Consider the following 27293-nt stretch of genomic DNA (forward strand, 5'->3'; position numbering starts at 1 on the left):
ACTGGATAATAGCATACGATTGTTATAGCTTCAAAATTCCGAAGGAAAATGACTTTGAGTCTAAAACCGTAACTCAATTTAAAAATTTTTAAATTGAAGATTCAACATTTAATTACTTGAAGATATGCAGCAGCACACCAGAAAACTAATCCTGGGATGCAAGAGAAAGCAATCAGAAGAAAACAGTAAAACTCATAGTGGCCTAATAACTATTTACACATACAGGCCAAGATCCTAGAGATTAATCTAAAACTAAAATTGAATCTGATTACATCACAAGAAAAGGCTGAGGTGGGGAAGTGAAACAATGCTAAGGTTACTGACTTAAATTGGAAGATGGGTGGAAGATATGGCTACTAATTAACTCTAAACATAAAGAAAAAAAGGTAATCACTAAAGAAATAGCAATAGGTTTAATTACTTCCAAACCACTGGAGGAAAAACAAGGAGAAAAAAAATAACAATCAAGCCAATAAGATGACAAAATAAAAACAAGAAAGCATGATATACAGAAAATACAAAATAAGACAGCCAGGAATAGTCCAAATGTTTTAATAATCTCAATTAATATAAATGGATTAAATTTCCCAGAGCTGGTTTGACTAATTAAGGAAAATAGAAGTCAATTATAGAGGATATGAGAAAAAGTAAAGTATTTCAGTTATAAAAGGCACAACTCACCAATAGTCATGTAATGCTTACATTTCAGAAACTGATTAAATGAACAATAAGATAAGAATGTAGAAGGCAGAAAGTTTGAACAATTAACAAGCTAAATCCAAAAAAACCTGTACCCAAAACAGGCAAGGCACCCCTCTACCCACCCAAAACTCACAGAATATTTACAAATATTGACCATATAATTCCATAAGGTAGAAACCACACAGGTTATATTGTATCTGCTTAGAAATTTTAAATACACTTTGAATCTGAAATACCCATTAAAAATAAACAATAGTTACCATAGCTAAAGACATAGAGCCAATGGAGTACTCAGAGGAGTATTTTCAGTCCTAAATACATGTATTATCAGGAAACAAGAAAAATGGAAAAGAAAACTGTTTACATAATACACCTTAAGGCAGTGTGGGGATCAACAACATCCCTGGAGATACGGTGATCAGTGAAAGCAGTCCAGGAGTCCGTGAATTCATTTATTAACCATAAGCCTGTAAAATGTATATGCTAACTAGTAATAAAAGTGCAAACTGTGTTATATTTTAGAGTATCAACTCAGTTGTAACACTAGTTACTTCATCCTGATGAGATGGTTGGGAATCACATCTTTGAATATATCAAAATTAAACTGAGTTCCTTGAAGTCAGACATGGCCTCATTTATTTGTCTACCTTTAATATAGGCACAATAGAGGTACCTGGAGTAAGCCCTCAACAGTGTTATATGAATTGAATTAATTAACGTATGAGGCAGATAATTTCCCAAAATATGGGGCTCACTGGAGGAGTAGGGTGAAACAGAATAAACAGATCTGTATGGTGGGTACAAGGCTGGAAAACACTGGCTAAACATGAATCTTCACCCCAGGTCTGTGACGTCACTAGGGTCACATGCCAGGTGTTCCAGGATTCTGGAGAGGATTTTACCAACATGGAGGAGCTATCAGATTTCTTACCTTTCTTCCTTGACAGCAAGATTCATGAACTTCAATAATCACAACATTAGGAAAAATTAATCTTCAACTATGACAGACTAATTAAAAAAAAAAAATTTAGTCCCTTTTAGCTGTATGTCAAAAGGGCAGACCAATGGCTACAGCTAGTACAATGACTAGAACACAAGCTCAAATTCCCTGGTATTATAGGAGACAAAAAGATCTCAGTAGCTTTCATTTACTTTACAATTTTTAAAAAGTTTCAATTAAGTACTCCAATTGTATCTAAACATAAACAGAGGCCCCATCTGTATTAATATTCTAAACAGGCCGGGCGCGGTGGCTCAAGCCGGTAATCCCAGCACTTTGGGAGGCCGAGACGGGCGGATCACGAGGTCAGGAGATCGAGACCATCCTGGCTAACACGGTGAACCCTCGTCTCTACTAAAAAATACAAAAAACTAGCCGGGCGAGGTGGTGGGCACCTGTAGTCCCAGCTACTCAGGAGGCTGAGGCATGAGAATGCCGTAAACCTGGGAGGCGGAGCTTGCAGTGAGCTGAGATCCAGCCACTGCACTCCAGCCTGGGCGACAGAGCGAGACTCTGTCTCAAAAAAAAAAAAAAAATTTTAAACATTCAATATTTGAGCTATGTAAGTCGTGCTAGTAGGTGAACTTAAACATGTCTTAAACAGGGAATACTGACATTTCGAAACCTTCTGACTGTATTAATTTGATCTGGTTTATTTTTAAAATATTCCCCGTTGCTACAGAACATCTTCCTTTTCTGCATTAAAAACAAAATGGCTGTATTTCTCTGCCCAACTTTGCTTAGCTGAATCAATCCTTTTAAAAGTTTTCTTCTTTACTGCTAAACCTATCTTCAATTCTTAACTGACACATCAGTCATTCTTACATGAGAACAATACATTAAAATAAATACAAAGAAAAAATTCTCCCAGCAAATACTAGATTCAATCCCAACAATATGGACACAGTCTTAAAAATCAGTTATGTATTTATTTGCATAGAACCAAAGGAAAGACTTAAAATTCCAACATACACCCTATGAGGCTTACAATTTAATTACAAATCCAGTTTTGAGGGAAAAAAGGGTTTTGGTTTTCCTCTACTAACGAGGATGATACTGTTTCACATGCTTCAGTTATGCATGCTGAAACATCAGACGCCTATACATCTTTACTTTTTGCAGAATTAGTATCCAGTCCAAAAAAGTCTTTTTTGATGATGTACCGAACACACTGCAAAATCACATTTCTTTCATGTCGAATGTCCGGAGCTAGAAGCTAAAAGACAATTTTAAAAAAGATTAGCTGGTAAATAAATTATATCTGGGAAATACAATCTAAAATACTGCATGTACCCTCTCCTCACAAAGAAGACAGAACAATAAGAAATATATATTATATTTACTATTTTGCTAAAAAACAATGCAAGAACATGTCCTTTTAAGTTACATCAAGACTATCTAGCTTTTTAAACAGTACTAATGCTTATATTTGGAGTCCTCTCTAAGAGTATCTAGCATAGGACATGAAAGTATTTAATAGTCTGCAATTTTTTTTTTTTTTTTTTTTTTTTTTTTTTTTTTTTTGAGACGGAGTCTCGCTCTGTCGCCCAGGCTGGAGTGCAGTGGCGCGATCTCGGCTCACTGCAAGCTCCGCCTCCCGGGTTTACGCCATTCTCCTGCCTCAGCCTCCCGAGTAGCTGGGACTACAGGCGCCGGCCACCGCGCCCGGCTAATTTTTTGTGTTTTTTTAGTAGAGACGGGGTTTCACCGGGTTAGCCAGGATGGTCTTGATCTCCTGACCTCGTGATCCGCCCGTCTCGGCCTCCCAAAGTGCTGGGATTACAGGCGTGAGCCACCGCGCCCGGCTTTTTTTTTTTGAGACAGAATTCCGCTCTTGTCACCCAGGCTGGAGTGCAATGCTGCGATCTTGGCTCACCGCAACCTCTGCCTCCCGGGTTGAAGCGATTCTCCTGCCTCAGCCTCCCAAGTAGCTGGGATTACAGGCATGCGCCACCACATCTGGCTTAAAAAGTCTGCAATTCTTTAATCTAAAATGTCAAAGAGGATTGCCCAAACTCAAATTCATAAGCAGTCTAGAAACTGATAAGTACATCTATTTACATGTAACAATGAAAGTAGCAGTAAAAAATTCCAACATTCCTTGACTTTTATAACTTTCCATTTTTGTGCTTATTGTATTTTTAAAAAGCTAAAAATCCCTGGTATTTAGAATAAACACATAATCAAGGAATCATATGTAATTTGCCAAAAAGGATTTTATTTTCTGATGTTATTGACAGAGTTCAGAAACATCATACAGAAACTTTCAGTGGAAAGATTACTTAATTTACCGATTATAAGGTAACTTTTTAAATGTAATTTACTATCTATACAAAATGGAGCATATATTTCAGATCCATTTTAATAGGAAGCAACTGTGTTTACACGTAGCACCTCAAGAGTGTAGCCACTGAACACTTTAGCTACAAAATAAGTACTTATCTTGTAAGTCAAAACCAAACAGACTTTTCACAGAATGTCAACTAAAAAATGTGGAATACGGCCGGGCGCGGTGGCTCAAGCCTGTAATCCCAGCACTTTGGGAGGCCGAGACGGGCGGATCACGAGGTCAGGAGATCGAGACCATCCTGGCTAACACCGTGAAACCCCGTCTCTACTAAAAAATACAAAAAACTAGCCGGGCGAGGTGGTGGGCGCCTGTAGTCCCAGCTACTCGGTTGGCTGAGGCAGGAGAATGGCGTAAACCTGGGAGGCGGAGCTTCCAGTGAGCTGAGATCCAGCCACTGCACTCCAGCCTGGGCGACAGAGCGAGACTCTGTCTCAAACAAACAAACAAAAAAAAAGGTGGAATACTTCTATTGCTGAGACATGAAAATCTTTGATCTTTGAACAGCTTCATGTCCACTACTGAGAACTCAAAGATGCACTGCTTCCTCTTTATAATTTGAAGAAAGCTGTTAGATTTTTGAGCACATAATGCTGAGAGTAAAGCCAAGAATGCACAGAATAAACACAAATAAATAAAGGTGTACAAAGAAACAAAATTAGCATGGTAGTGCATGCCCATAGTGCCAGCTACTTGGGACGCTGGGTGACAAAGCAAGACCCCAACTCTTTAAAAAAAAAAAAAAAAAAAAAAGAAAAAAAGGTTAGGGAGGGAAGGAAGACAATCCCAGAAGATAACAAGTGAGAACTGTCAGAAAACCCTAGGCCTTTCCTTTTTGTTACTTTTGGTTCTCCATAGACATTTGTATTAAAAATCTTTTTTCCCTTCAGCTTGCCATTGTACTTTTAGCTGTGCTTTCGCTGGAAACTGTTTTTTGAGACGGAGTCTCTCTCTGTCGCCCAGGCTGGGGTGCAGTGGCCGGATCTCAGCTCACTGCAAGCTCCGCCTCCCGGGTTTACGCCATTCTCCTGCCTCAGCCTCCCGAGTAGCTGGGACTACAGGCGCCCGCCACCTCGCCCGGCTAGTTTTTTGTATTTTTTTTTTTTAGTAGAGACGGGGTTTCAACGTGTTAGCCAGGATGGTCTCGATCTCCGGACCTCGTGATCCGCCTGTCTCGGCCTCCCAAAGTGCTGGGATTACAGGCTTGAGCCACCGCGCCCGGCCTCGCTGGAAACTTAAAAGAAAATCAATAAACCTCAATAGATACTTCCTTACCAACTAGTGAAACCTAAATTCTTTTATTTTAAGTGGTTGTAAAAATTACATTATTCCACATTCACTGAACATACCAGCTATATGCCAAATGTAGCTGCAGAATTAAGATACAAAGTCTCCAAGGACAATGCGTCTCTGGTAACCTTAAAACATACACAGACACACACACACACACACACACACACACACACACACACACCCCCCAGTGGCTCTATCTTTATGACATGAGAACACAAAGATTAGAACCGAAAGAAAAACAATTTACCATTTCCAAGAGATATGGATGGTGTGTTCTTGGTTCGAATAATGTTTGATAGTTGTGATAATCTTTTTTCCTCTTAGGGTTTGTCTTTTTAAAACTTTTCTTTCGGCTCTCACTCTTGGCTTCTGAAAAATTTCTAACAGTTGCTTTAACATCTTGACTTGGACTCTTAGGAGCACTGCTATCAAGAACCTGGTTTTCTGCCAGAACGTCTGCTTCAGTCTTGATGGGAGTTTCTAAGTGTGATGAAAAACAAACACAAAAATAAACAAAACAAAACAGGTAGACCTTTCAAAAGCAACCAAAAAATCCATAATAATCCTCCTAGCCATAATATTGTCCACTTAATAACTTAAAACTATGAAAGATTTTTGCAAGGCATTTATAATGTATTCTAGTATTTTTCAAATTGGAAGCTAAACTACCAAAAATTGAGGAGACTATCATGAAGAGCTACAGAAAGTGATTTCTATGAAGGAAATCATGCCAGATGGAAACTTGGATCTATACAAAGGAATGGTAAGTGCTGGGAAAAGTAAATATATGAATAAATATAAGACTTTTTTTCCTCATTGGAAAATTTTTAAAACTAAAGCAAAAATATTAAGTGTATGTGGAATGTATAACATCTATAGAAATAAAATCTATGACAACAATAGTAAAAAGGAAGGGAGAAGGAATATTTAAGTAGTATACTGCTGTAAAATTCTTGAATTACATGTGAAGTAGATAATACCATTTGAAAGTACACTATGAAAAGTTAAGCTGCACACTATAAACTGCAGACCAACTCCTAAAAAGTAAAACAAAGAAGTTAAAAGGATGAAAGACGATAGCAAGCATACACCAATCACATGAAAGCTGGAAAGGCTGTATTAATGTCAGACAAAAAAAAGACTTCAGAATAGTGAATATCACCAGGGATAAAGAGGAACAGTTCATAATGCTAAAGCGGTCAATTCATCAATAAGACAAAACAATAACACCTAAAAACAGATTTTCAATATAACATGCAGCAAAAACTGATGGAACTGAGAAGAGAAATAGACAAACCCATTATTATGATTGAATACTTGAACACTCCAATCTCAGTAATTAAAGAAAAATTGGACAAAAAATTCGTATGGATACAGAATACCACAAAGAATTAACTCAAATTGACAAAGAACACCCGACCTAATACATTTTCTTGTCAAGCTCATATGAACATTCACCTTGTGTTGGGCCATAAAATAAGTATCAATAAATTGAAGTAATTGAAAGGATAGAGGTATGTTCTCTGACCGTAACAGAATTAAACTAAAATCATTAACAGAAAACTAGCTAGAAAACAAACAAACAAATATTTAGAAACTAAGTAACACACTTCTAAATAAACCATAAGTTAAAGAATAAACTGTAAGAGAGATTAGGAAATATTTTGAAATAAATAAAAATGAAAACATAATGTATCATATTTGTGGACTACAGCTAAAGCAGTTCATGAAGTTACATTTATGACTTTCAGTGCTTAAATCAGAAATGAGAAAAGCCTAAAATCAATTATCTAAGCTTCTATTATAATGTGGTAGGGTCTGAGGAAAGAGGAAATACTAAAAAGTGAAAAACAGTGGATTAGAGTGAAAATCAATGACAACAGAGAAAAACCAACAAAGCCAGAAGTTGGTTCATTGAAAAGATTAATAAAATTAATAAATGCACCAAGATTTTTTGAGAAAAGAATCAATTAACAACTTGGAGAAATAAAAGAGGAGGACATCATCATAGATCCTACAGATATCACAGGAAATATTATGAACTATATACCAATAAATTAACAACTTAGGTGAAGTAAATTCTTTTGAAAAACATGAATTACCGAAACCCACTCAAGAAGAAATAGGAAAATATGTAGTTCTGTACCTATTAAGGAAATTTAATTCATAATTTAAAACATTCCCAAAAACAAAATGGCTTCACTACTGAATTCTACAAACAAGAAAAGAAAAACTGGTAGAAATCCTAAACAAAACCTTAAAAAAGAGAAAGAAATAGATCCCTACTCATACCAAATCTATTATAATAAAAGAAAACCAAAGACCAATATCCTTCATGAACATGTATGCAAGACTCCTTAATAAAGTATTAGCAAATCAAATCCATCAATGTATTAAAAGGGTAATAGACCATGACCAAGTAGATTTTATCCTGGGAATACAGGCTGGTTTGACATTTGAAAAATCAATGGACATTTCACCATTATTAACAGAATAAAGGAGAAAAACCATATGAACAGTTGAAAATTCACAAATTTTAAGCTCAGAATCTTCACCTCTCCCCCTTCTCCAATGGTTATACTACTTACTTACTATAAGTGAATGTGATATGAGATAAAGAATTATATTCTAGAAGCTGGGAGACAGGGTTCAATTGCCTAGACAAGAGTGGCAAAACCCATAATACTCAAACATTACATACGACTGAATGTAGACATTATATTTGAAAAGAAGTATAGCAACAAGTGTTAAAAGCAGACTCTGGTGCCAGACTGTTAGGTTCAAGTCCTAGTTCCATCATTTACTAGCTGTGTGACCTTTGGGCAAGCTATTTATCTCTACCTAAATATCTTCATCTATAAAACAGAGATGATAAATAAGAAAAACCAGGACACTATTTTCTATTATTTCCTTCCACCTCAAGTATCAATCACTCAAATCAGGAACACAAAGTCAAATGAATCAGAGCTTATAACTGCCAATTTTCTGCTAAGAAATGAGGACAGGGACTAACATTTATATTTTTCTCTTTCTTGAGATTTACAACATTTCCCAGCTAAGTGTCATATATTAATGTAATGTTGACCAATTACATTTTAAATATAGCCCGTTCGGTTCTATCAAACGCTTAACACACTTTTTGGTTTGTGGACTTCTGAAATAGTCTTTAATTTGGAAATCTCCCCATCATAGCCAAATCAGTTTAAGGAAACATAATTCTGGGGAGTTGTAAAACTGTGCTTAAATTCTAATACAGTTTAAAAAATGCTAAAATGCTAACATGCAGAACAGATATTAAACCAACCCATTTGGAAATATTTCTTATTAAATTTATATCTTAGTGATTCTTACAGTCCCAGATGTTATTACCTCTTTCTTTGCTTCAGTCTTACTTGAGGGACCCTTTCTTTGTTTAAATATCTTTCCAGAAAAAATGCTATTCATGTTTAAGATTCCAAACACTTTTATGCTAATTCTTAAGTCAAGACAGATCTTAATTATGAAGACACAATTGTTAAACTCTGTTAGGAAGAAACAGATTGTTCCTATACATTTATAATCCAGGTAAATAAGCAGTCTTCTAGATACTATTCCACGGTTAAAAGACCACTTTGTTTCCTTGGTTTATTAATTTAAAACTCCCTATGTGTCAATATCCCATCCTAGATCCCAGAATTAATACTGAAAGCTAGAAATTTGCTAGTGACATGGATGGCTTAATAAAGCTGAATTCAAACTACATAAAATAATTCTTAAGACTTAGGAATGTGAAGCAAGGGTTTTTTCCTTAAAGCAGGACATTTTAACAATTAGTCAAAATAAATTCACACAAAATCATATATAATTTAACAGATAATATCCTCTGTTATCTATAAAAGTCTACGCATTACTGTGCAGGATGACAGTAAATGCCAAAGACAGAAAGACTATAATGGAAGGCAAGGTAAGTTGGTTTCTTTGGACTTTTAAGTCTCCAAACCTATATGTCAGGTCTGCTACATAATAGCTTGCCAAGTTTTTTCCATTTTATTTTTTAATTTTATTTATTTATTTAGAGATGGAGTTTCACTCTGTTGCCTAGGCTGGAGTGCAGTGGTGTGATCTTGGCTCACTGCAACCTCTGCCTTCTGGGTTCAAGCAATTCTCCTGTCTCAGCCTCTCGAGTAGCTGGGATTACAGGCGCGCAACACCACGCCAGGCTAATTTCTGTATTTTTAGTAGAGACAGGGTTTCATCATGTTGACCAGACTGGTCTTGAACTCCTAACCTCAGGTGATCCGCCTGCCTCAGTCTCCCAAAGTGCTGGGATTGCAGGCATGAGCCACCGCGCCCAACCAAGCTTATCCTTTCTATGCTTAAGGTTCTATAAAATAAAGAGGTGATCTCAAAGATCCCTTCCAGTTTCCTTTCTTGCAATTTAAAATGATGGCAGTCTCAAAATGAAGGTATGAGTATAAAAATACTGTTCCATCTTAAGAAACAGAGAAGCAAGCATTAGTCCAGCCTGTTGTTATGGGATTCTGTAATTCTGGTAATAGTTTTCTTTGTTATCACCTGTTATGAATACAGCTGATAAGTAGGAAATGTAATATGTGTTTAAAGAATAACTCCATCTTCATACCAGTGTATGAGAAACAAGACTACAAAAAAACGCTGTTTTTCTTAAAATTAAAATGAGGCAACCATCTGTTAAGGAATACTCTGATAAAGCCAAAGTAGCTTATATTTCAAAATTCAAGTAGCTATTAAGAAGCTACCATAGTAAGCCATGGCCCACTTAAAAAAGAAAAAACTTCCCATGTTACAGATACATATAAACATCATTTTTTATATTAAAGCCTAATGGCTCCTTATTCAACATCTTCCAAATACATAAACATTGATTATCTCTAGCCTAGTCAACATTAAAAGTGCTGCCATCTCCATCAAACTACATTTCCTTTTTTTTTTTTTGAGTCAGAGTCTCACTGTCACCCAGGCTGGAGTGCAGTGGCACGATCTCGCCTCACTGCAACCTCTGCCTCCTGGGTTCAAGCAATTCTCCTGCCTCAGCCTCCTGGGTACTGGGACTACAGGCATGCACTGCCATGCCCCGCTAACTTTTGTATTTTTTGTAGAGAAGGGGTTTCACCATGTTGGCCAGGCTGGTCTCGAACTCCTGACCTCAGGCGATCCACCCTCTTCGGCCTCCCAAAGTGCTGGGATTACAGGCGTTGAGCCACCGTGCCCCGCCCATCCAATTACATTTGAATCTTCTCTTCATTCTATATAAACACTTACAGACCTGTATTCTTATCCTCAGTACAGCTCCTACTTTGATTACACATCTTGTCCTGAGACATACACATGAATTCTCTCACGGCCAGTAAAGTCTAAATAAAATTACCACACAGAGCCAGGTATCCACAACAGTAGGACACAGATTTATTCATTAAACATATGCTGGATTATTGATATAAACCTTGGATTAAAAACTGCTACACTGCATCAGATCAAGAGCCTACTCACGGCTCTTTCAGGTAGCTCTGAAAGAGATGCTGTAGGAAATTAAACTGGTTTATCACAATTAAATTTCACAATGAAGCCGCACACGTTACCATCTGTAACATCATCTTTAAAGGTAAGACATGTATCCTGAATGTTACTGACTTCTCAGAAAGACTCGTGAAAAGATTCAATTTCTTCTGACCTTTAAAATGCACAAGCTAATGCAACCACAAGTATAAGGTTGTGTATTCCAAGTGAGATCATTTATGTAAATATGCTCTAGGAAGAACAATGCCCTATATGCATTAAAAAAATTGTATCGCACTCTTTGTCATAAAGGATCTCTCTCCATCTACCAAAGATGCTATAAACACGTTATAATAAAGGTTCTTGAGAGCAAAGAGAAAAAAATGAATTTTCTTTTTGCCATTTCTTTTAGAATTTTCTTCAATTCTATTAGTGGATATTTTCTCTTTTCCTTCCAATTCTTTCATTATATTGTATTTTTGCTTTTTTATTCCCAGAGTAGTAACACATTTCTTTATTACTCCAGAGTTCCTTTAACCCAAGTTAACTTTACTTCTGATTCAAATGAAAAAGGAATTTGAAGACCAAATAAAGAATGCACATCCTGGATGCTATTAATGTGCAGCACGCACCAAAGGCAAAAAGCAACAAAACAAAACCCTGTAACAACATACACCATGACTTACCTTCTGGCTCACTCTCTGACCCTGAAAGACTGCCATAGCTACTCATTAGTGAGCATAGGGCTGGTGTCACTTCCTTGGGTATCACAGAGCGTTGTGGTTTCTCCTCCTTATCAGACTCTGAAGGGAAAAGAACTCAGATTCAAAACATCTACCACTGTAAAAAAGCTGACCATCCCCCACTCCCACATTTGTTAGTGAAAATTAAGTAATTTCTGATCATTTCCTTAATCTTTCCAAAAAACGAATTCTAGGAGGCCAGGAACACTTCCCCCTGGTTTACACATCTTCATGGGCCAAGAAACCATTTGCCCCAGAGGAGACAGTGGGGGGAAAGGAAACTATATAGAGCTCAGTTACTCAGCATGCTTCACAGGTTATACAATCTGAGCATACTCTAAATTAACTTAATTACATAGTCTTTGCTGTTCATTTACAAGTAGTAGGAAGCCCCAAACTTTATTTAACTTCACTGGATTGGGATCACTGCCTCTGAAAATTAGGTTTAGAAATAAATGAAAGATTAACATACCTATGCTTTTAACTGTTTTTAAGACTGTTTTTCAGGATCCAAATAATATTCAAAGCATTTCTATAGGCTTAGTCAAACACTAATGCTGAAATTAATCCACCCAAAGTTTTTTAGAGACAGAGTCTTGCTGTGTCACACAGGTTGGAGTGCAGTGGCATAATCTCGGCTCACCACAACCTCTGCCTGCCAGGCCCAAGCAATTATCTTACCTCAGCCTCCTGAGTAGCTGGGATTACAGGTGTGTGCCACTATGCCCGGCTAATTTTTTGTATTTTTAGAAGAGATGGGGTTTCACCATGTTGGCCAGGCTGGTCTCAAACTCCTGGCCCCAAGTTGATCCACTTGCCTTGGCCTCCCAAAGTGCTGAGATTACAGGTGTGAGTCACTGTGACCAGCCCACCCAAAGTTTTTATTATTTAAAACTTAAATAAACAAGAACTTAAATAAACAAGGCAACCATGAGAATTTACCAAGCATAATACTAAAGTGCCTGCCAAATGTAAAGTGTTTGATCCAGGCCCAGCAAGCCTAGTTGTAGCCCCAGGACACCACCTATTACATTTCTTTTTGGCAGCTCTAACAATCTATTAACTCTATTCTAGACAACCAATAAAAATAAGGCCTCACTGAAGACAATAAGTAATTTGTCTATTTAATTAACCAACTCAACCCAAAACCAAGATAAAATGTTTCAAGACTAAGCATTTAATGTTCACCAAGCCAGTCTAGGGGAAACCAAAGCATGCCAGTAGGAAATGGGAGTCTCTTTCTGTGTAAATGTTCAACTGCCACCTTCTGCTGGATGAAGCTAAATCCTCTCTCCTCACTACCCACCATCATACCTATAAAAGTACTCCTTGTCAATTTTAAGCTAAATTACCTTTTCTCCTTGATTAATAAAGGGAAAGGAAAGTATGCAGTTTATGTGAATTACGAGTAGATTAAGCAGAAATCTACCACAGTGTTAGTATGCAGACTTTCCATTCATTGGTTGAATGATGAAAGACCAAACTGTAGCATTTATTTCCAAGACTCAAAGAGAGGTAACAAAAATTACAGTAATAGTTGAATATTATGTTCTTTAAAAGCATGATCTGACCTAATCCTTACGAGGTATGTGATGAGTGATGAAACAAAAATCCAGAGATTTTGAGTACTTTTCCTTAAGACAACTATAAATCAGTTGGGTCAAATTTAAAGCCTGGCTATCTGACTCCAAATCCAAATTGTTATCAGTGAGCTAGAATGCTTCCCACAGACATATAGTCTTCTTAAAATGAAGCCATCCTATCAAAGTGTTTTTATGGTCCACAATAATGCTAACAATGTTTCCCAGCCATAGCTCCATTTCTTTCTTCCCTTTTATAGTAAAACTCTAAACAGTTATTTGATATGCAATCATACCTTGGAGATATTGTGGATTTGGTTCCAGACCACTGGAATCAAGTGAATACAGCAATAAAGCAAGTCACACACATTTTCTGGTTTCTCAGTGCATATAAAAGTTATGTTTACACTACACTGTAGCATATGAAATGTGCAATAGCATTATGTTTTAAAACATAATGCTTGTACCTTAATTTAAAAATATTTCATTGCTAAAAAATGCTAAAACTCATCTGAGACTTCAGGAAGTTGTGATATTTTTGCTGACGGAGGGTCTTGCCTTGATGTTGCTGGCTGCTGACTGATCAGGGTTGTGTCACTAAAGGCTGGGGTGACTGTGGCAGTCTCTCTGCCTTGACTGCTATTCCTTTAGGTATCGGCCCCACATTTCATTCAGATGTCTTAATGTCACCTTATCAGAGATGCCTTTACTGATCACTTCAGATAAAAGAGCATATCCCCTTCTCTGACCACTATTCTCTATTATTTTACTCAGCTTCACTCATCTTTATAATTCTGTTTTTTGTTTGTTTGTTTGTTTGTTTTTGTTTTTTTCGAGATGGAGTTTCACTCTGCTGCCCAGGCTGGAGTGCAGTGCATTCCACCTCCTGAGTTCAAGCGATTCTCCCCTTAGCCACCTGAGTAGCTGGAATTACAGGCACTTGCCACCACGCCGGGCTAATTTTTGTAGTTTTAGTAGAGACAGAGTTTCACCATGTTGGCCAGGCTGGTCTCGAACTCCTTACCTCAAGTGATCTGCCCCCCTTGGCCTCCCAAAGTGCTGGGATTACAGGCGTGAGCCACTATGCCCAGCTCCCACATTTTCTGTATTACTTTTATAATCAGAAAATAACAGAAAAAAAAAAAAAAAAACAAAGAGAAACTGACTCTGGAAAACTATTCCTCACAATCCAATTCATGAAGCAGAGGGCAAGGCTTTAATGTCCTTTCCTTCCTGGCTTCTTTTTCAAACTTTGTATTTTGAAACAATTTTGGATTTATACAAATGCTGCAAAGATAGTACAGAGTCTCCATATACCCTTCATGCAGCTTCCCTAATGTTACCATCTTACATAACTAAAGTACCTTATTATAGCTAAGAAGTTAACACTGGTACCACACTAGTATTTAAACTACAGACTGTAATGTAATTTCACCAGCTTTTCCACTAACGTCCTTTTTCTGTTCCAGGATACAATCTGCTATACTACACTGCATTCGGTTGTCATGACTCCTTAATCTTTTCTAAATCTGTGACAGTTTCTCAGTCTTTCCTTGTTTTTTTACGAACTTGACACTTTGAAGATTATTGTCAGGTATTTTTAGAATGTCCCTCAGTTTGGGTCTGTCTGACATTTTTGAAGATTAGACTGAGACTATGGATTTCGGGGAGGAATACCACAGAGATGTGCCCTTCTCATCACATCCCAGGTCCATGATATCAGTAAGACTTGTTACTGGTAATATTGACTTTGACTGCTTGATGGTCTGCCTGCTTTCTCTACTACAAAGTTACAATTTTTCTCTTTCATTATTATATTTTTTGAAATGAGTTACTAAGTTTAGCTCACACTCCTGGGAAGAAGAATTAAGTTTCAACTCAAGTAAGGAATATCAAAGAATTTTGGACATATGTTAAAACCACGGTAATTAATAATTAATAAATAAATATTTTGGGGGGAGATATTTTGATACTATAGCAAATATTGTTTCATTTTAACGTTTCACCACTAATTTTACCATTCATCAGTGGATCTTGCCCAAAACAATTATTGGTGCTCTCATGCTGACTTGCTATTTCTCTCATTTCTTCTACATTTAATAATTAGAATTCTTTTGTAAGAAAGATCTGTCCCTCCTCCCCCACATTTATTTATTTATTTAGGCACTGATATCAGTATAGACTCATGGATATTTATTCTATTCTGAGGGTTATAATTTATTATTATTTATTTTGTGGCACCAATTGTTCCAACTTTGGCCCTTGAGAACTCTTTCTAGTATCCTTCTGACATGCCCACACCTTCACATTTTTTGAGTATTTTCTTACTTTCTGGCACTATGAGATGCTCTAGGTTCAGTTTATATTTTCCCTGTCCCAACCCCAGAATTAGCCATTTCTCCAAGAGGCTCTGGTTCCTTTACCTGGAGAACAGCATTTGGAAACCACAATTAGAGACCTAGGTGTACTTGTTCCTAAGAGTGACAAAGCTCACTATACTTGACTTACCCAAAGGGTAAGTTACAAATTCACAAAATAACTCTTTCCCTATGTTTTCTTCTCCACTCAGTTAAATGTTTAAGGGACAAACCACATGTAATAACACTTCGAAAAATACTGTCCTTTTGGCACTATCAGAACATCTTCTACAGTGGCTTTTCATCTTAAAAAAAAAAAAAAAACAGTCCCTAGGATCTACCTAGCAGCTCCAATGCAGGCATTTTTAGCACCTATCTGTAAAGACTATGCTGAAGGCATTGTACTGGCTGACAAAATAATACTCAAGAAACTTCATTTTTAAAAAGCTGCTAAAACATCTTTCTAAACTGAAAATACTAGTATAGAGATAGCAGCAATTGATCTGATAAAACCAGACTTCAGCATTTTTATAAAATACGAGCTCAAACAATTTCTCTTACCATTAAAACATTAGCGACACTGTTCTTAGGGTAAATCTCACCTCTCTCTCTCATATATACACATCATGTTCCCACCATCCCAAAAAATAATCTAATGCAATCATCTTAAAAATTATCCTTAGACTATGAGTTTCTGGAAGGCAGGGAGACTCCTTTGAAAACCTCGGCATTATAGTGAATTACAGTGCTGGGTAAGCCAAACGCAGGACCTTATAAATCCCCACCAAAAGGAAAGTAGCAAAATAACATTGCCCTTTGAATGTCTTGTCCACTCTAAACACCAGCTGTAAAACTTCCTATCTGGCTTCTTTCTGTAACTTATTTCTTTACTTACTTATCCGTACCCCCCGCCCACCAACCCCATCCCACTATTTCCTACTGCCTTTATGGAGCAAAGCACAATAATATGCTCGAGCCCAAGATTTGTAATTAAGTATTCTTTAAAAAATGCTTAAAAGTTTAAAATGTTTAATAATAATAATAATGCTTAAATGTTTAAAAGTCACCCTCAAAAATAGGGACTTTGCTTTATAGTCTCCAACTCTCAAAGAAGGCAGTTAACAATGGGTATCCATGACGCCTGATGTGCTGGGCCAGCTTATTTTCTTACTTTAATGCCTACCTTTAAAACAACCTAGGTTATGTGAGTGTGCAGTTAGACTTATGTCCCAGTGTTCTATGACAACAGCTATATTTTAACAAATGACTAATAAGTTGGATTGCCTTTGTCTTGTGGATACTGAGGCACTTCAGTCATAGATGCTCAATGCCACCTTACTGACCCGCTTTCTTTCTAGCTCAGACAACTGACTTATTGTTTAAAACTACAGGCCAGGAAAGCCATAAACTTGTTGCATATGTATTTAAACAATGGCAACAAAATGAACTGGATGCTAACTAACGAGATACCAAATCAAACAAAGAAAAAACAATCCTTAAGTTAGGCCAGTCAGCAGAATATACAAGGAAATAAAAAATATGCTAGTAAGGAAATCTAATGACAGACGATAAACCACACTCAAAACTGATAAATTGGGAGACTCCTTTAAATAAAAGGCTTTCCCATCAAAACGTCAATTCTCAATTCAAAGTAGCTGCACAATTACTGAGAGTACACATAGCACCAAATACAATAAAGAAAAGGTAAGCCCAGGCAATGATTTTCCAAGCATGATCTGAAATTTTTGAAAATCCTCTAGAACTTGAGTCTTGTTTAAAATGTGAGTGCTGATGTCTGGATTAAGTTCTGAGCCAGAAAAAGGCAAAAAATGGAAGCAATTGGGAGAACTTTATTATTAAAGTGAGCTTAGTGCTGAAAAGTGTCAACTGCCATATGAGAACAGTGGGTCATGTTATCACAATGCTGGCCGCTGGCCTGCCACTAACAACTTGAATAACCAGATTTTAAGGTTGGCTGGTTCTGGCCCAAGGTAAGAGAAGCTGCCTCCAAACAAGTGGAAAACATATTGGAGAGTGGAGAATATTTAGGGCAGCGGTATCCAATCTTTTGGCTTCCCTGGGCCACACTGGAAGAATTGTCTTGGGCCACACATAAAACACACTAACAGCTGATGAGCTTAAAAAAAAAAAAAAATCACACAAAAGAATCTCATATTTTAAGGAAGTTTACAAATTTTTATTGGGCTGCATTCAAAGCCATCCTTGGGGGCATACGGCCTGTGGGCCATGGACAAGCCTGACTTAGGACATATGAAAACAGGGGGATGGAGTGTCTGTAGCTATACCTGCAGTGAAAAGTTAAAGAACCTATGGCTTACAACAACGGTCCCCAGCCTTTTTGGCATGAGGGACCAGTTTTGTGGAAGACAATTTTTCCAAGGACAGAGGGTGCATGGATTGCGGATGGTTTCGGGATGATTCAGCACATTACATTTACTGTGTACTTTATTTCTATTATTATTACATTGTAATATATAATAAAATAATTGTACAATGCACCATAATGTAGAATCAGTGGGAGTGAGCTTGTTTTCCTGCAACTAGACGGTCCCATGTTGGGATGATGGGAGACACTGACAGAAAATCAGGCATTAGATTCTCATAAGGAGCACACAACCTAAATCCCTCGTGTGCAGTTCACAACAGGGTTCACGCCCCTATGAGAATCTAATGCTGCCACTCATCTGACAGGAGGCGGAGCTCACAGGTAGTAAGGCAGGCAATAGGGAATGGGTGTAAATACAGATGAAGCCATGCTTGCTCGCTGCTCCCCGCCTCCCCATCCCCGCTCCCCGCTGGGGTTCCTAATAGGCCAAGGAAGTATACCCCTGGCCTAAAACAGATTTGGAAAATATCAAAGTCCAGAGGAAATCCCAGGTACAAGATAAGGTGAATTTAAATGACAGCTTTCCTACAAAATTAAGCTACCATAATTTGATCATTGGCATTGTGATTTCCTTGGTTATAATACAATATTATAAAAATTAATAAATTTTTAAATATTCAAAATTATAAATTTGTAGCTTATATGGGTAATTTTTATATTCAAGATATATGTTCTCATCTTTGACACTCGAAACAGGCATGTTCCCATCCTTGACCCTCATTATAGGTAAGGGTTTCAACATTTAAACCAAAACAAAATTATCTGAGATCTCTTTTTTTTTTTGAGACCGAGTCTTGCTCTGTCGCCCAGGCTAGAGTGCAATGGTGTGATCTCAGCTCACTGCAACCTCCACCTCGTGGGTTCAAGCGATTCTCCTGCCTCAGCCTCCCAAGTAGCTGGGATTACAAGCATGCGCCATCACGCCCGGCTAATTTTTGTATTTTTAGTAGAGATGGGGTTTCATCATGTTGGCCAGGCTGGTCTCGAACTCCTGACTTCAGCTGATCCACTTGCCTCAGCTTCCCAAAGTGCTGTGATTACAGGCGTGAGCCACCACGCCCGGCCTGAGATATCTCTTTCAACTGCTTCTCAGAATCCAACTGAGTTATTTCTACCAATAAGGATGAGAGGATTTACCACTGTTTCTCATGTCTAAGGCATCTATTGAGGACTAAGACAAGCTTAAATAGAAGCAAGATACAACCGTCTTTTAGTTGGTGTTTTACTAGATGAATACATACTGAAATACTTTTTTTTTTTAAAAAAAGGGAAAACAGTATTAACCATCTACCAAAGCTAAGTTAACAAAATGAAGACAACAAAGATTATCCAATATCAGATTCTTAGTCCTTCAAGTGTTCATTTAGAAAATTGCACAAAGTAAAAGAATTACATAATTTTCAAATTAGTAACTTACTGATTATAATGGTAGTCTTCACATTTGTGTTTTAAGTGTTTTAATGACATAAAAGCTTATATTTGAGTACAGATGGTCTTTTGTCATCAAGGCCACACATTACAAGTCTGAAGAAGCAAGTGATCTCTCTCTAAAATTTTTTGAAAGAAAACAACAACAACAAAAAATCAGTGCCCAAGAGTCAACTCAGCACTGGCTCAAAATACCATCTGCCTTCTTCTTGCTCTCTCTCACATCTCAACTACCCTAGACTCAAACAATATTTTTTTACACAAATTCAGACTTCATATTTAGAGGATGTGCAGTGTACTGGCGGAGTGAGACTCATACATTCAAATTCTCAATCTGCCACTAATGAGTAGAATGACTCAGGTAAACTATTAGGTTGATGCAAAAGTAACTGCATTTTTTACTATTACTTTCAATGGCATAAGCATACGTAGTCTCTATGTTCCTCATTTCTAAAATGGAAACAATAATGGTATATGTGTAAAAGGTTGTCATGAGAAGACTTCATCTATATAAAGCATATAGAACTCAGTAAGTGCCTTATTCAATAAGTGTTAGTTGATATTAACTTATCATTAATGTTTTTACTAAATTTTATCTTCCACTTAGTCTAATGTTCCCTTATGCAATGATCTTTTTCCATCCTAATTCAGTCAGCGAATTAGTTATCCTTTCTTTTCTTGCCATTCATAAGTTCAAAAACTTGCCATGTGATTATCATAGAAGCCAACATCATCCAAGTTAAACAGGCTACAATCGAATCTACAATGTCAGTAATGTCAGTTCACTCACTAATAATCTTTGGGTATTCCTTTGCAGTACAAAGCATATGCAATTAGATAAAGCATCACAATGTTACTGGAGGAATAGGTAGTATAAATATTTACATATACATTTCATTTTTCAGGAAGAGAAATGGAGTCTCAAAGGCTAAATGATATCTGTATGTGATAGCAGCATTTTAATGCTTTTATTTTTTCAACTAATAAGCAAGGTAACTTGCCCTATACATTTTAAAGGAAATTCAAGGACAAATATATATAAATATAACCTATGCTCTGAAGAAGAACAGTACTAATCAAACATAATGAATTAGTACTTTTTGCCCAGAGATCATGCTCATGCTCAGTAGCATAAAGTATACTGACTTCCATTAGAATTGCTGCTTTATAGGTAAAGGGAAAATCCACATATTTGAGCAAACTTGAATGTACAGCATTAATACATTCAAAACAATCTTAAGAAATTTCTAAGGTTACATCATACTAATGAAAATTATCCAGCAACAACAGTCTTTCTCCTATAGCCTCCCTTCCCCATGTACCCACCCAAGACTTAGAAAAGATGTTCTGAAATGACGTTTTAAACAAGATGCTCCTATTAAAAACAAAACAAAAGCATCATTCTGCATTGTTACACATTTGATATTAAACTTTCCACAAACAAGGCTGTGAATAATCAACTTCAGCATCATTGTCTATACACTTATAAATGTTATTTTCCTGTTTAGCTTACCAGAATCACTGTTTATCAAAACACCAAGAGGATCTGCATTTGCCTCAGGTGGACCTTCTGGCTTCAAATCACACAAGTGATTGCCTGATCCAGTGACTGCTCTCTGTCTAGCATTGTCGTTTTTCCATTTGTGATTCTTGCCAGGACTTCTGATCTTTGCCATTTGTGAATGTCTGGACATCCCCTTCATCTTTCTGGAGTAAGAAAATTGCAATTTTTAACATAAAAGGCACTGACCTTCCAAGAAAAAAAAGACTACCAAATACAAAAGAAACTTAGTTGTAAAATTGATCACTTGTAGCCTAGTACATTAAATAGACCAAAATAAAAGAAATTCCAGTGACTTCCAAAGACAGGGAAGCCTATGATACAACTTTAGAAGGACAGCAACCACAATATACCACACCTTATTGATTCTATGCTGCAAATTTCTACCCATATTGTTATCCTTCTGAAATTGGGCTGCATAGTATCATCATTAAAGGCCAATTTAACGGGCAGCATTCTTTCGTTCTTCTATTGTACATGAAAGTGTTTTTTTTTTTTTTTTTTTGGAAACAGTGTCTCGCTCTATCACCAGGCTGGAGTGCAGTGGCATTATCTCAGCTGACTGCCACCTCCACCTCCCAGGTTCAAGTGATTTTCGTGCCTTAGCTTCCCAAGTAGCTGGGATTATAGGCACCTGCCACCACGCCCAGCTAATTTTTGTATTTTTAGTAGAGACAAGGTTTCACCATGTTGGCCAGCATGGTCTCGATCTTCTGACCTCGTGATCTGCCCACCTCTGCCTCACAAAGTGCTGGGGTTACAGATGTGAGCCACCACGCCCAGCTGAAAGTGTTTCTTAGAGTTTATAAAGTATGTTCACTCTTGTCTACTCATTTTATTTTCTTTTGAGATGGGGTCTTGCTCTGTCGCCCAGGCTGGAGTGCAATGGCATGATCCTGGCTCACTGCAACTTCCACCTCCCAGTTTCAAGTGATTCTCCTGCCTCAGCCTCCCAAGTAGCTGGGATTACAGGCACCCACCATCAGCCTGGCTAATTTTTGTATTTTTGTAGAGACAAGGTTTCACTGTGTTGGCCAGGATGGTCTCGAACTCCTGACCTCAGATGATCCACCCACCTCGGCCTCCCACGGTGCTGGAATTACAGGCATGAGTACACCCGCCTTGTCTACTCGTTTTTAAGAAGCTAAAGTTTCTGAAGCATTTACAAATATGCCTTGTTTGACCTTCACGAACCCTCTGAAATAGGTAAGACAGGTACTATTTTCTCTACTTTATAGGCCTATCACAACACATAAACTATTGCAATTTCACAGCCAGCTCAAATCAAGTGCCCTCTCAACAGCCACAACTACTTTCAGAAAGAAAGCAAGTATTGGCCAGGTGCGGTGGCTCACGCCTGTAATCTCAGCACTTTGGGAGGCCAAGGTGGGCGGACCACTTGAGCTCAGGAGTTCGAAACTACCCTGGGCAACCTTGTCTCTACTAAAATAAAAAATAAGCTGGGCGTGGTAGCAGGCGCCTGCAGTCCCAGCTCCTCAGGAGTCTAAGGCACAAGAATTGCTTAAACTTGGGACGTGGAAGTCACAGTGAGCCGAGATTGTGCCACTGTACTCCAGCCTGAGCAAAGCAAGACCGTCTCCAGAAAAAAAAGAAAAGAAAAAGAAAGCAAGTATTTATGTGAGCATCTTCTAGTTTAAACTATGTGTGTGTGTGCAGGGGCGGGAAAGACAGTTAAAAAAGGTTCCTTCATAGTAGACAATAACACAAGGTATTCTTTGGTGGAACGGAGTTTTCACAAAGATAGGTTTTTGACAGTTTGTCATTTATTGGGCAAAATTCATTTTTCATTAATAATGGAGGATGCAGTAAACAGATTAATTAGAAATCTGCATCTAAATCTCAATTTTGTCACTTATAGGCTGTGTCTGCTGCACAAATATTTGTATGCCTAAGCCTGTTTATTCCTTTAAACAGAATGGGAATCATAGGGACATAGAATTAAGATAATATACAGTACTTCACAGTTAGAGCAAGATAACACATTAAGCCTAATGATAGTTTACTATCATAACATTTTTGAAATAATTTGTTAAACTAACATGTTTAATTTATGTATCTGCAAATCTGCAACCCAGAGATTATTAATCCCTTCAGGGTCATAATAACCCTTGGAGAATCTCATTATAAAAATTAATATATAGGTATAGTTCAAATTTTGCAGAATGCCATGGACCAATCTCCAGTGTCCATCCACAGATGTCAGGCTAAGAACCTAACAGTGTCAGTGCAAAGAAAACAGGTCTAGTTTCTGCCTCTGGCTCACTGGCCCCATAAGGATAATGAAGAGATGCCACTTTCCTTGAGTTCCCATTCACAGATGCCTTCCCTGTATCTTTTCTCTGATAGCGTCTGACCACAGCTAGCTTGAATGATCATCATTAAGGTATTCACTAATGAGTAATGAGTTAAAAAGATCCTTCACTAATGATATCTATAAGACTTAACTGAGAAAGTAGTGTATCTGTTATTTGCACTCTATTTCACCTTCGAGGGAGTAGTTCTGTTATACCACTTGACAATCATTTGAAAGGAAAAGTTTATTTAATCAACCATCTAAAAATAGTTATAAAAGGTATAATGTAAATAAAAATGTAGATGTACATAAAATGGAGAGATTAAGGAATAAAAAAAGATTCCATCCAAAAGAAGGCAAAAAAGGAACAAAGAACAAATTAAAAACCCAACTATATTAGGAATTACATTAAATGTAAATGAACTAAGCACTAGTTAAAAGGCAAAGATTTTCAGTTTGGATCACTAAGAAGACAAAATTATATAATATATAGGAGATACACTTTAAATAAAGAGACACAAAAAGTTTAAAAGGAATAGGTTGTTGAAAACACGATCCTTTCTGCACTGCATTATACTGCCAGATTTATCGTAAGTTAGGTGATTGTTTCTCAGTGGATCTGTTTGTGGGCTCTATTCTGCTCTATTTATCTATTTAACCTTGAACAACACGACACTATCTTCATTACTCTAGCTTTCTTAGTTGCTGTTCTAGATCCTTTGTATTTTCATATGCAATCATGTGCCACATAATGACATTTTGATCAACAATGGACCACATGTATGACAGCAGTCCTATAAGATTATAGCAGAGTTAAATAATTCCCAATAATGTCATATCATCATAAAGTAAAAAATCACTTTTACAAAACAATTTAGTGTAGCCTATGTGTACAATGTTTGTAATGTCTTAGTGTATAGTAATGTCCTGGGCCTTCACATTCACTCACCACTCACTCACTGACTCACCCAGGGCAACTTCCAGTCCTGCAAGTTCTATTCACGGTAAGTGTCCCATTCAGGTATATCATTTTTTACCTTTAATGGTGTATTTTTACTGAAACTCTTCTATATTTAGATACACAAATACTTAGCATTGTGTTACAACTGGATACAATAACACATGGTATGGGGATGTAGCCTAAGAGCAATAGGCTTTACTGCACAGCCTAGGTATGTAGTAGGCTGTATTATCTAAGTTTGTGTAAGTATACTCTATGATGTTCATAACAACAAAATTGCCTAACCTGCTTCTCAGAATGTATCCCTGTCATTAAGTGACACAATGTAACTTTAAAGCTTATCAATCTCCCCCATCCCTCCTCCACATAAAAAAATAAATAAAAATAAAAATAAAAACTTGCTGGAATTCTGACTGTAATCAATTGGATTTGGGGGAGAATTAAGATAATTATATTGTTTTCCAGTCCGTGTATATTATATATTGCTCCATTTATGCAGGCCTTGAATTTTTCTGAGCAACGTTTTGTAGTCTTGAGTGTAGAGTCTTGCAGATCTTTTGTTAGGTTTATTCCTAGGCATTTGATACTATTCTAAATGGTATCTTTTAAATTTTCACTTTTTAATTGTTTGTTGCTACTTTATAGAAATAGAGTTGATTTTTAAAATATTGTTTTTACATGTATTTGGCAACTTTGCTAAATTCATTTATAAAAGTGGTAACACTGGACATCCTTATCTTGCTTCTAATCTCAGGGGAGGTGGGGGAGTGATCACTACTGCACCATGAAGTATGATATGGCTATAGAGTATTGATAGATATCCTTTATTAGATTAAAGAAATTATTTTCTATTACTAGTTTGCTGATATGTCTTTTTTTACGAACAGGTGGTACATTTTATCAAACTGTTTTCCCTACTCATTAAGTTAATAGCATTTTCCTCCTTCACTGTGTTAATGTGATAAATAAACATGCTCCTGGAATAAGTCCCATTTAGTCATGATGTTTATCCTTTTTACATACTGCCAGATTTAATTTGCTAACATTTTGTATAGGATTTTTGTCTCTCTGCTCAAGAGTTGTGTTTGTTTCAAAATTTTCACTTTACATATTTTAAAGCTATATTACTAGACACATACAGATTTAGAATTGGTATGTCTTCTTGTTGTTGCACTGACTCTTTTAACATTACAAAATATTCCTATTTATCCCTAATAACACATCTTGCTTTAACATCTATTTGGTCTGATATTAATATTGTTGTACCAGGTTACTTTTGGTTGGGGTCTGCATGGTATAACAATTAGTACTGGATCAACTGTAATTCATATGTGAAAAAATTTTAAAGGTCCTTAACTCCTACACTATGTACAATAATTAATTCTAGACATATAGCACAATGGCAAAGCAATAAATCTTCTAAAAGAAAACATAAAGAAATAGCTTTATGATCTCCAAGTAAGCAAATATTTTTTAAGGCAGAATACACACAGCACTGACCATAAAAATAAAAGATTAATAAATCAGACTTCATGAAAATTGCAACTTTTATTTATAAAAGACACCATTAAGAACTTCTGTTTCTGGCCAAAATAAAGTAACAGGGACTGAATTTATCCTCCTACCTGAAATAACCAAAAACTTAGCCAAAATGAAGAAACAACGGTCTCTATGACATAGGACATCAAGCAATAAGAGCAGTGATCCCTGAAAGACGGAAAATAAATGAATAGTAAACCCTGCAACTGCCCTTGCTTACAGCCTTAAGAGTTTCCAGACTGCAGAAAAGAGGAAGCCAGATGGGACCTGGTAGAATCCCTGAGGTGAGGAACTGGAGTTGAGACACCAGAGAGAGCAAGACATCTAGAGCTTGCAGGATGTACCTGAGAGGAAAAAACTACAGAGAGAGAGAGAACTCTAGAGATTTGCAGAGGATTTACCCTGGACTATTTAGCAGAAGAATGATCGGCATGTATTTGTCAGGAAACTACCCAAAGTTGGGGAAAAAAAAAACCATCCAAAAGGATCAGAGTTATCAGCACCTTATCTTCACTCGGAGTCATAACTAGGTCCTGTTTGTACCTCATATTTCATAGGGCATGGGGTAAGATACCCAGTAAGATCTTACATCAGTAGTGAGTAGTTAGGTTCAGACTAAACACTGCTCTGGTTTCGTCTACCAAATCTTAAAAGCAAGACCCAGAAGGATCAAACTGTTTCTAAGTAACTCAGTTGTGTTCCCAGAAAAAAGTTCAAGAACATTTATAGAAACACAAAAATATACAGCACCTAATGTGGTTTGGTTGTGTCCCCACCCAAATCTCATCTTGAATTGTAACTCCCACAATCCCACATGTCATGGGAGGAACCCGGTGGGAGGTGATTGAAATATGGGGGTGGGTCTTTCCTGTGCTGTTCTTGTGATAGTGAGTGAATGAGTCTCATGAGGTCTGATGGTTTTAAAAAGCGGAGTTTCCCTGCACAAGCTCTCCTCTCTCTGCCTAATGCCATTCACAGAAAATGTGACTTGCCCCTCCTTGCCTTCCTCCACAATTGTGAGGCTTCCCCAGCCACGTGGAACTGTAGGTCCAGTTAAACCTCTTTCTTTTGTAAATTGCCCAGTCTCGGGTATTCTTTATCAGCAGGGTGAAAATGGACTAATACAGCACCCAATAATGTAAAATTTCCAGTGTCAAGTATCCAATAAAAAATTACCAGGCATGGGGCCAGGAGCAGCGGCTCACACCTGTAATCCCAGCACTTTGGGTGGAAAGGTGGGCAGATCACGAGGTCAAGAGATTGAGACCATCCTGGCCAACATGGTGAAACCCTGTCTTCGCTAAAATACAAAAATTAGCTGGGCATGATGGCGCATGCCTGTAGTCCCAGCTACTCAGGAGGCTGAGGCAGGAGAATCGCTTGAACCCAGGAGTCAGAGGTTGCAGTGAGCCAAGATCACGCCACTGTACTCCAGCCTGGGGACAGAGCGAGACTCCATCTCAAAAAAAGAAAAAAAATTACCAAGCATGCAACAAAGCAGGAAAATATAACACAAAATAAAGAGAAATATCAATTAAAAGGTGATC

The 27293-nt window shown here is 37.3% G+C and overlaps 1 protein-coding gene across 1 annotated transcript in view; it reads right to left on the reverse strand.

Moving 5' to 3' along the window:
• Nucleotides 1-2611: 2611 nt before the first annotated feature.
• The window catches only part of NUFIP1 (NUFIP1, FMR1 interacting protein 1), a 52037-nt gene continuing 27355 nt past the window's right edge, over nucleotides 2612-27293 (reverse strand). The window contains exons 7-10 of the mRNA XM_025364568.1: nucleotides 20885-21078; nucleotides 11543-11659; nucleotides 5590-5822; nucleotides 2612-2918 (exon numbers count right to left, since the gene is read on the reverse strand). Of these exons, the coding sequence (XP_025220353.1) occupies nucleotides 2802-2918; nucleotides 5590-5822; nucleotides 11543-11659; nucleotides 20885-21078 (661 nt within the window). The 3' untranslated portion in view covers nucleotides 2612-2801. The remainder of the gene's footprint in view (nucleotides 2919-5589; nucleotides 5823-11542; nucleotides 11660-20884; nucleotides 21079-27293) is intronic.

Source organism: Theropithecus gelada, chromosome 17 (assembly GCF_003255815.1).
Source record: "Theropithecus gelada isolate Dixy chromosome 17, Tgel_1.0, whole genome shotgun sequence".
Lineage (NCBI taxonomy): Eukaryota > Metazoa > Chordata > Mammalia > Primates > Cercopithecidae > Theropithecus > Theropithecus gelada.